The sequence below is a fragment of the Capsella rubella genome, unplaced genomic scaffold (genome assembly GCF_000375325.1).
Source record: "Capsella rubella cultivar Monte Gargano unplaced genomic scaffold, Caprub1_0 scaffold_25, whole genome shotgun sequence".
Taxonomy (NCBI): Eukaryota; Viridiplantae; Streptophyta; class Magnoliopsida; order Brassicales; family Brassicaceae; genus Capsella; species Capsella rubella.
The window spans coordinates 24915-35670 of NW_006238901.1; the positions used below are offsets into that span (position 1 = coordinate 24915).

At 32.2% G+C, this 10756-nt stretch overlaps 1 protein-coding gene and 1 pseudogene across 1 annotated transcript; both read right to left on the reverse strand.

Moving 5' to 3' along the window:
* Positions 1-871: 871 nt before the first annotated feature.
* On the reverse strand, positions 872-2491 carry LOC17874456 (ATP-dependent DNA helicase pif1). The gene is made up of 2 exons (XM_006279267.2): positions 1528-2491; positions 872-1446 (listed from the first exon to the last, which is right to left on the reverse strand). Exons 1-2 carry the CDS (start codon positions 2489-2491, stop codon positions 872-874), a joined length of 1539 nt encoding a protein of 512 aa, XP_006279329.2.
* A 4770-nt stretch (positions 2492-7261) lies between these two features.
* LOC111829043 lies at positions 7262-10756 on the reverse strand (annotated as a pseudogene).

Consider the following 10756-nt stretch of genomic DNA (forward strand, 5'->3'; position numbering starts at 1 on the left):
TATAGAGTTCTGAAGAATTGAGTTTAACACAATTACATTTAGAATTCATCTACTTAGAACATTATGTCCAACCATGATCACAATAATCGAGTTTTGCTTAAATTGCTATATATAAACCATTCAACTAATCGATTTAAGTTACAAACGAATGCTATATGTAAATAGGATAGATACTTACCCTTTGATCAGCAAGGATTAAAACCCTTGTCGTCATGAAATCTCTCCTGTAAGCAATACTCAAAATCTTCACGTCTATGTTCCAATCAGTCTTCGACGGATTCAAATTGGCTATGCAATCTCTACGCATTTTGAAACGCCGTGAAGAATGTCGTGATTTTTTTTGAAGAAAGTGTAGAAAGAGATTTCGTGATTAAGAGTTTTATCGGTTTCACTATTGCCAAATAGATTCACAGTCGGAAGAAGATGAAAAACCTATAAATGAAACAATATATATAATCATTAATCAAAACAGTGCGTCGTTTCTGTTTTCAATTAAGTTTAATTTTTCACTTTTTGTATAAATCTATTATTTCGTGTGAAATTAGTATTTTGTATTCAAATCATAAATAATAAATTAGATATGATTAATGTTGATTATTTTTGATAAATTGGTATCTTAAAGATTTTTTAACACTAATCGAATTTCCAAATATAATTCTTTAGTTGTAATACCTTTTTAAAGTAGCGAATATAAGTTTTTGAGAATTTATTTAGAATATACATTAGGTTTATTCGATTAAAAATTGAAAAGATTAACTATAAAAAGCGAAATTATTCAAGAGCGCAACCAAAAAAGTGGATGCATGATAATATTTATTCTTACTTGAAAATAAAGCACGTAAAACTGGAGATGCAACAACTTGATACGTAACTAAATGTTATCAAAAACTTCTTTAAAAAATACGTTAAGAGTCTTGTTTTGACATGTCCCATCTTCATTCGTAATCAAAATCTTCAATCCTTTTCTCGTCGTCACTCTAGATAGTGCAACATATAGTTGTCCATGTGTAAAGACTAGCTTTGGTAAAAACAATCCAACGTATTCCAACGTTTGACCTTGGCTTTTGTTAATAGTAATTGCATACGCAAGAGCTACAGGAAATTTGCGACGCCTCATACGGAAAGAAAACTTTGCATCTGGCGGAGACACAAACATTCTAGGGATAAGTACTTTTTCATTAATACCGTTACCTGTTACGATTCTTGCCTCTATAACATGATTAGCCATCTGAGTAACAATTAACCTCGTACCATTGCACAAACCACCTTTAGGATCTATATTCCTTAGCAACATGATAGGGGCTCCCTTCTTCAATGTTAATTCATGCTTAGGTAATCCAGAAACATTTATACTGTTTAAAAATTCCTGCGAGTATACCATATCGTCGAAAACACTCGTATCCGATGTTTCAATGGAATCCAAACTAAGATAACGCCTTTCTTCACCTATAATAATATTGATAAATATGTATAAGACACAGGTAAATATGTATAGAATAAATACACGTAAACAATTATAATACACACCTGGTAGTTGAGAAAGCATATATTGATTGATTTTATCAACGTCTTCGTTCCTCGGACTAAGAATAGCTCTTCGCTTAACGAATTTTGGGTCATTCTCTTTAGCGAAGGATTTACCATAGATTTCATGAACGATTGCGTGGATAGGATCCTCAGATGCTGTTAGTAAATCTTCGGGTATTTCTATTTCGACCTCGCCATCGTTTGGCTCGTTGATTTTCCCATCACCAATATCCAGGAGCCACTTTGAGAACTCGGCGAGAGCATCCGATTGCACGTTATTAACACCTTTTCGTAAGCGCATATTTTCTGTAAGCTTCAAAACTTTACAACTTGGCCAAAGCAACGATGATTTTATAGAGGCCAAAACTGTTGCGACCCTACCACCTTCAGGAATTACTGGGAGAATCTGTCTAAAATTACCTCCCAAAACAACTACTTTACCTCCAAAAATCCTATTGCACTTCATTATATCTTGCAAAGTCCTATCCAACGTTTCAAAACAATGTTTGTTCATCATCGGAGCCTCATCCCATATAATGAGTTTCGCTTCTCTAATCAATTCTGCCAGATCGGACTCTGCATCGATCGAACACATTGAATATTCGTTTATATTGATAGGCATACAGAACCTAGAATGAGCTGTCCTACCACCCTCCAACAGCAAAGCAGCTATTCCACTTGATGCAACGTTTAGAACAATATTACTTTTAGATCGAATATCAGCTCCAAGTATACTCCACAAGAAAATTTTTCCAGTACCACCAAATCCATGCACAAAAAACATACCACCCTTGTTTTGATTTACCGAGTAAATTATGTCTTGATAAACACGTCTTTGCTCTTCAGTTAACATAGAAAATAGTCTGTTGTATTCTGTCTTTTGTTCATGAGGCTTATAGTTTTTCTCATCCATGATAAGCCTATTTTCATTAGGGTTTAGCACACTATCGTCTGGTGTTGGCATATTAGTGAAAAAAGAAAGGGAAGTGCCATTCGAACGCATTAGCAATTCGATTTCTGACAAACATATGTTCCGTATTTGAGCTTGTGTTAACATAATACCTGCATTTCATTTTGTATAATAGAATTAATAAATATTATATCGAGAATTATTTATACCGATGATTGTAAAAAATATCTTATAAAGACATATATAAATAATAGAGCAAATATTTTATAAAAATTTCACTAAGATTCCGATGTACCTTATTTATTCATGGGGTTTCTATGAAGGGATAAAATATCTTCGCATAGTAAATCTCTTGTCGCGAGCCAAAGATTAAGCGGAACAGATACTCTCTTTGAAATCAATAGTATCACAAATAGCTTCCTTAAGTACTTCCCAAAACACCAGAGACTTGCTTCTTTTATGGCTGAAATATATTCTTTATCATCATCCAATAATCCTAATGCATAGCAAGCATCTTTAAATTCTCCGTAAAGAACCCCGTTTACCGTTTTCAAGAATTCGAAACTGGTCGCACCTGGAATTTTATTAAGCAATACTCTTAAGTAGTAAGCATCCCCTATAGAAGGTGGTACGTACGTAATCCTTCCTATTGCGAAACTTCTTCTTTTCCTTGATCTCAGCTTCTACATTTTTCCTTTTTATACCATGCATAAGCGGTGGGAAATTCGGCATACGTTAACTTCCTAGCTTCAGGGTCAAGTCTATTGCATTCCATCCATGCTAAGAATTTGCTCCCTCCATTTGTTGAACGTGACATAACATTTTCTATTGGATCATCCTCATTATAAACAACCAATTCCTGGCCAGGAAGATGGAATGGCAGTTTTTCAACTGGCGTTGTACGATAACATATCGGGGAAGCTAATATTCTCCATGTAGCTTCGCATGCTGATACATATCTACAGAAACACATGATTTAAGTATATTAGTGTTACCTTTAAATATAATAGAGTTATAATTTTACTATACATACATGTAGTTAAAATATTGTTTAATTTCATTTTCTTCATCCTCTTCTCCTACAGATGCTCTTATATAATCTGGTCCTTTGCTGATATATTTGAAAAGATATTTGATTGAACGTCACTGATTGCACCACTCTACATTTATGTGAGCACGATAACGTATCGACAATTCTCGATTATACGGAATAACATATCTGTTGTCTAAGTCGAAACCTCTCTTATGTACCAATCTTCCATCATCTCTTCGCCTGTATACTGGGTAACCAGCATCATCTATCATAGTATTATCTACGTATGGCTTTGGAAAGAATTTTGTGCACTTACCATCCTTCATGCAAAGACTATCATTGTATTGACGTCCACAAGGCCCATGAATCATAACATCAGAAACAACATCATATAAATACTTATCCACTTCTTTGTCCGGTATTTCAGCACTTATGAATTTATCTATGTCGTCTGTTGTGCGCATTTTACAATCCGGATGCAGAAATAAGACCATGTGAGCATGAGGCAGTCCCCTTTTTGAAATTCTATTGTATACATAGCTGCGAAAAAATCAAAACGGCAACGTAACTATATATATATATATATATATATATATTTTGTATAAGAATATTAATCAAATGTATATTAAAATAAGATACGTACCAGAATTCACCGTGCCGAAAGTTTTTTCTTTGGTGACTTGATGCATAAGCTTATCTAACTTCATTTTGAAAACCCGGCAACAAATATCTGGTCTATCCTCTTGTTTAAGACGATGTCTAGTAATATATCGCACAACTTCAGGCCACTTAGGATTGCAAGTGATCGTTATGAAAAGGTACGGGAAACCAAAGAATTTGCAAGTGGCCATTGCATCTAAATAATGATGCATCATATACCGTTTTCCTCCAGTAAACGACGAAGGTATGTAAATTATTTTACCATGGTCTGAAAGATCAGTACGTCCTTTATCAGCAGCTTCGAGTATCTTATCTATTCTTTCTGTCCGAAGTTTTTTTTGGTTCATCCAAATATAATTCAATCTGTTTGATTCTATAGACGTGAAGGCATCGACTAAGAACTGCTGGAATAATTTTCCGGACATAACAACCGTAGACGCTTCTCCATATCTCTCCAATATTCGATAAGCATAAAATTCCCTCATGCTCACGGTTTTCCTTTTCCGTCCAGCAGTATCTACAAAACCTATGTCAATCCCTAACCGGTAGCCGTCCTCTCCATATGGAAACAACAAAGGATATTGTAAAGGTATATATGCCGGATGCAGCTCGCTTATTCTTTGTAAATTGCCTGTACGACCTTCTATAATAATGTCACGCTTATTCTCACCGAAATTAAAATCACCAGGAATCAAAGCAGCAACCTCATTGCAAGTAGGTAGATTATGAGTCCTCTCATCAGAAGCTCTATCCGAAGGCAAACGTAATTTTAAATCTTCCACACCGTAATCCATATTGAACTTCTCTCTTGCCGACCTAAAAGCCCGGACGTGCGGATTATAATTATCAAGCATCTTCTTGATTAGCTCTACAGTCAAGGGCCTCAAATTTTCGATCGATGCAGATCTCCTATAAAAACACCAAAAATGTGAATTATTTATTTTGGAAAATAAATTTAAAATATTATATAAGAGAACACGAAGATGTTATTATTACCCGTATGCATTTATTCTATTAGAAACCTCATTCTGTATATCATGAATATATAGATGTAAGAACATAGGTGTTTTACCCGGTTCTGGCAAAATATCACCAATACGGTGATAATTTTCTCCACACATCTGAAACAGATAGGGTCCAGAACCATCACTAACAGAATGGTTAACCTTGCCTCCTAGAGATGTGAACGAAAAAATCATATGCTCTTATATTATCACGGAAATTGATGCTACTATCATCGTGATTATAGAACAACGATGACAACGTATTCGGTGGAGGTTTGAGAAGAGGGAGTTTAACTTTTCTATGATGACAACACATTGAAAAAACAGGCTTTCCTTTTTTGATTCTTTATTCACACGTTCTCCAAACCACATATAGGCTCCACAATTCTCACATGTATAAAAAGGATCACCATCATCATAATATCCTGCGCAAAATTTACTACGTAAGAGCTGCTAAATTTCCTTTATTTTTATTTATGATGTACATACTACCATTATTAGTATTAGTGATAGTAATCGGATAAAAAAACTAAAGTGGAAACTAAACACACCGTTCTCTTGTAACCCAGCTTTAACAGCCGTAAATCCGCCGATTACATTAGACGTTGTACTATCATCACCATGTTCGGTATCAGACTCGTCAGTAGACATATCATTTTCGCTTCCTCTATTTGACTCCGAATCAGTAGCAATAAAACATACAAAATCTTCTTGTAACCCAGGTAGCAGCAAAGTTTCTACACAATGAATAATAATTGGTTAGCATGTTGATGAGAAGCTGTTTTACTCATTAACATTTTAATTAATAAAAGTTAATGTTACCTTGGTTACCCTTCTCCGTTCTTCTTGATTTCAAAACATGCATTCTATTCATCCTGTCGATTTTACATACGTTTTTGTGTGTCATGTCTTCAAATTGGTGATGTATAGATGTAGGTATAGAGACATCTGCTATAGATTTAAATTAAAAACTTGGTAATTATGTCTAGAATCAAAACCTGAATCATAAATATTAGAAATTTGGAAATAATCGTTCTAGAATATTATATTTTTAAAGATATAAGACATTTAGTCACTCTCTCTAGTCGAACCATGAGATGCATCTTTCTTTCTCCGGTATGGAAGCTTCGTAGGTCTCGTTATATAGACATCTTCTATAGATTTAAAAACTGGGTAACTATTTCTAGAATTAAGACCTGATTTGTAAATATTAGAAATTTAAAAGTCAGCGTTCTTTAATTTTAATTTTTGTATAGGTTTCAAAGATTGATTAACTATTTTTTAAACATACCATGAGCTGCATATTTCTTTCTCCGATATGGAAGCTTGGAAGGTTTCATTGTGTTTTCCTAAACGTAACGACCTACAAAAAAATCAAAAATACAGTTAATCATTGTCCTAACATGAAATTATGTCTATAATATCATCTTTACTTGATGTTCAACTCAAAGATCTGAACGATAGGTTTAAGTAAAATTTGTATCTAATATATAAACTCATGGTGAAGAGATTTCGTGATTATCAAATTAAGAATCGTATTAATCTTATAATTAATTTAATTTTATTGATTAGCGAATTTGTATATTTCCATTTAGTTTAATATATATTATTGTTGACATTTTCATTATCCTTTAAATTAGAAATTTTGCTTATCTATAGTTTTGCATATATTTTTGTATTAGGGATATATCTTACTTGTATTGTCACACCAAACAGTTTCCTATAACTTTAGGAATTTTAGACATAATACTCATTATTGGGATATTTCCAGTATTTCACTTTTGTTGTCACACCAAATAGTTTCCTATATTTTACTTGTATTGTCACACCAAACAGTTTCAAATAATCAAATATTTAAATATACTTGGATAATTTTTAATTAATTTCATTATTGAATAATAATTTCTTTATAATACTATTATAATATTTCAATATAACTTATAATATATAACATAGTATTTCAAATTATCACTTATTATGATATAGTTTGAGCAAAAAATTAAAAATAATTAAATCAACATTAAAGATTAGCATGTTTTTGATAATCCAAAATAACAATCCAAAACAATATACCACAATATTAGAACATCGCATCTTTGAAATTAATCCAAAATAATAAAACCAATCTTAAGCTAGTTTCTCAGTTTTGATTTTTTTCCTTGTAATCATATTATGACTTTTCGCAGAGTCGCCACTCTTTCGGGAAGTTTTCTTCTTCGACGGAGATGAAGCCGATTCAACTGAAGAACTCTCGTCATTTCCATCTGTTATTTCTAGAACTCGAGAGTTGACATCGGCATTTGCATAGCTATCCTATAAATGTAAGAATCATGAATATATTTCAGAATAAATTTCTCGTTATCACAGAATAACTATTATTAATATTCGTAACATTGTACCTTTACAAATTGTACGACCATATCTTCTTTTTCCCAAAACTTTTCAACAACATATGCCGCTTTTGAACTCTTCAAATTGTCATTTGTGATCGAAACCTTAAACAACATAGTTTTTCCAATAAACAAAGAAATAGCGTTGGGAATAATTGAAGGATCATCCTGAAGCATATGAATCTATTGGTTAAACACCGTTTATTAAATTTATCAAGAATATGAATGTTAAAAATGTTACATCACCTATCTTTGCAACCAATTCGTCAGCCTTTTTTCCAATGAGAAGTTGAGCCAAACCGTCAAAGAAAAGTAGCCTAATATGTGGCGAACTTCCATATGAGACATGTAAGACTAATTTAAACCTACTGTTATAAAAAAAAAACAAAAAATCACAACTCAATGGTCTTCGCCACATCTTAATAGGTGTATCAATTTTAAAGAAGAAACTAATGAGTGACTCGTACTTGCAATCCACATATGTAACGTCTTTGTCGCAAACACCACAGCTGTATAATCGTTCTTTTCCGACTTGAGAATCTAGTGGGTATGGTTGAACTTTTTTATTACAGACTTTGCAAGCAAGGTAGTACCATTTAGGCAATGTCTCTACGGAGATAATTTTTGCGATCGTAACACATGTACGCACCTGAATATAAGCAAACGTATAATCATTAAATACATCATTTTTTCTATAACATGTAATTTAAAAATACCTCTAGTGCATAAAGAATGTCGTCTATTGTCATCTTTTCATTGAGTACGAAGAACTCTTCATATAGTGTAACTTTCGGTTGTTCATTTTTGGGTTCAGTATTAATCTGAACAAAATCGACGACGTCCGATGGCATCCTTTGAAAATCAAAACATACTAATAAGGACATGTATATATACCTATAACACGTTTAACAATCATACGTAATTAATTTATACGAAAGTACTTACATTTTAGTAAAGTTCTCCACTTCTGGAATATTTGGATTGAACAAAACATCCGTTGAACCGAAAGAGTTGGATATGCTATAAACCCCTGAAAATCGAAAATCATATAATATATAACCGTAATAAAACCTGAAAGCAATATCTTATATTCAATGAACAGTTACCTCTCCACTCCTTAATGCATGCATATCTAATAACGCAAACGACGACAGATTCATCATGTTCTTTTATTGAACCTTCAAAATTCCTAGCAACATCACCCCAAAGCGTGCAATTTAACTTTGTACCCCTATTAATAAATGGATAGTGAGTTTTTTGTTGTAATATATTATAATATATTAAAAGATAAACTCTTAATCAAACAAAAACCATACGTTAAATCTTGCAATTCGAAACTTAATTTCACATTGTCCTTCCCTTTAGTTTTGACATTCTCAAGAGAGTCGACGTTAACAATCTGGCCAATTACATCTACATAAACAACAAAACATTAATACGATTTGGAAAATAATTTACTTAAAAACAATACATTACCAATCTTACAACTCACCGATCAATAAATGTCTGTCTGTTTTTCCGGCCAAGATATCGGAAAATTCACGAAAATATTTTTCAGAAATTGGCGCTGGGAAATAATCAAACGGCTTGACCGTAATAGTTCTGTAAAACAGCATCTTAAAACCTGAAGAACTTGTTCTGTAATCACCATCATAATCAACTAAATCGAACGTGTCTATTATTTTCGAATCACCAACAGCAAACTAGTGCTGGAATTTTTTGACCAAAGACTCCTCAATAGATGCATGGATCCTTGTTCCCTTTCATACAGAAGAAAACATTAGACAAAAAGTTCTATACATATACAATATATCATATATTTTATCACATACGTATGATATAACTTAGTCAAATATTAGAATTAAAACAGATGTGAGGCTAACGTACCTCTGTATCAATCAGTACCATCTCTAGAGTCTTGAAAGATTTCCAAATCCGCATAACACGCACTTTGATCTTGTATTGATCATTAGCAGGATTGATTTCGCTAGCAAGATCAAAAGGAGAATTTTTTTTTTTATAGAGGCCATGATGGAAAAGTAGCTGTAAACTTTAGGAACATGTGTATGCGTATTTATAGTTAAATAATCGTCTATACGATAATACTCAATCAGTTGTGATAATAATGAATTATTTACTTAGTTTTAATTATGAGTAATTTCTAGATCATGATAAGTACGTAAAGATTCTAAATTCATTATATTGGACTTAGAAATTTAACATTTATCTTTCATTCAAATTTAATTATTATTTACCACAAATATTATAAATGTTAATCTTCATTTTTTTAAAAGCGAATAATTCCTCTTTTCTATTTTTTTTTGGGTCTATTATGAGCCATCTTTAAAAGAGTTAAATTTGATGTTTACCTTAACTAAATATACTTTTTCTTAATAATGTCTTTTATTGGTATTTTAACAACACGGGAAAAAAATGTGTAAATTTATTTTGAAATATGATAAGGGATCATTATTACAAAGATTTAATGACGATTTCATAATATAAAAACTTTTGTCTAATAATGAAATATTAGAGACTTTAATTTCGCAAAGCTTAATTACAATGATGTTATTTTAGTTAACCATACGCTGGATAATATTTTACTAAGCTATTTAAGTAAATTAAATATATATAATCTTTAGAAAAACCAAGAAAACAATAATAATTCAGCCTCTATGAAGTAGATCAAAAGAAAAAAAAACGTAAAAGTATCAAATAAACTCCATCAAACTTAAAATTCTCCATCTTCCATATCAGCAAAGGCATCTCTCATCTGTGTCACATGCGGACATAATGGATTTATCATTATGCTCGTACAATTATGCACCGTCGAAACTCTCCACGTTTCTACATTAATTATTTAGTTACGTACACAGCTTAGATTCCCAATGTTGTTATACAATATGTTAAAGGTATCATAAGTAAATATTCAGAGGTAGACACAACCTTGGTTAATCTCGATTCTAGCAAACCTCATTACATATATAATGATATTGTCAACCGAATGTCTCCAACCATTAAAGAAATCGTTCGCGTATGATCTCGGTAAACGACATGATAATCGATCACCCCTTGATTTATATTTTAGAAAGTTAGAATTGGTAAAATAAAAAATCGATTATTAATATGTATAAGATAATTAATTAACATACTCAAGATCTTCTAACTCGAAGAATATCTCATTCCAGTCGTTGTCAGGAGTACCATGTTGGTTTTGATTCCCTACAGCCAT

Bases quoted from the DNA above. Each gene is read 5' to 3' on its own strand.
- LOC17874456 (XM_006279267.2), bottom strand. From the start codon at position 2,491: ATGCCAACACCAGACGATAGTGTGCTAAACCCTAATGAAAATAGGCTT. The intron at 1,447-1,527 runs GTGTGTATTATA...ATATTATTATAG, and splicing joins TATGCTTTCTCAACTACCAG to GTGAAGAAAGGCGTTATCTT.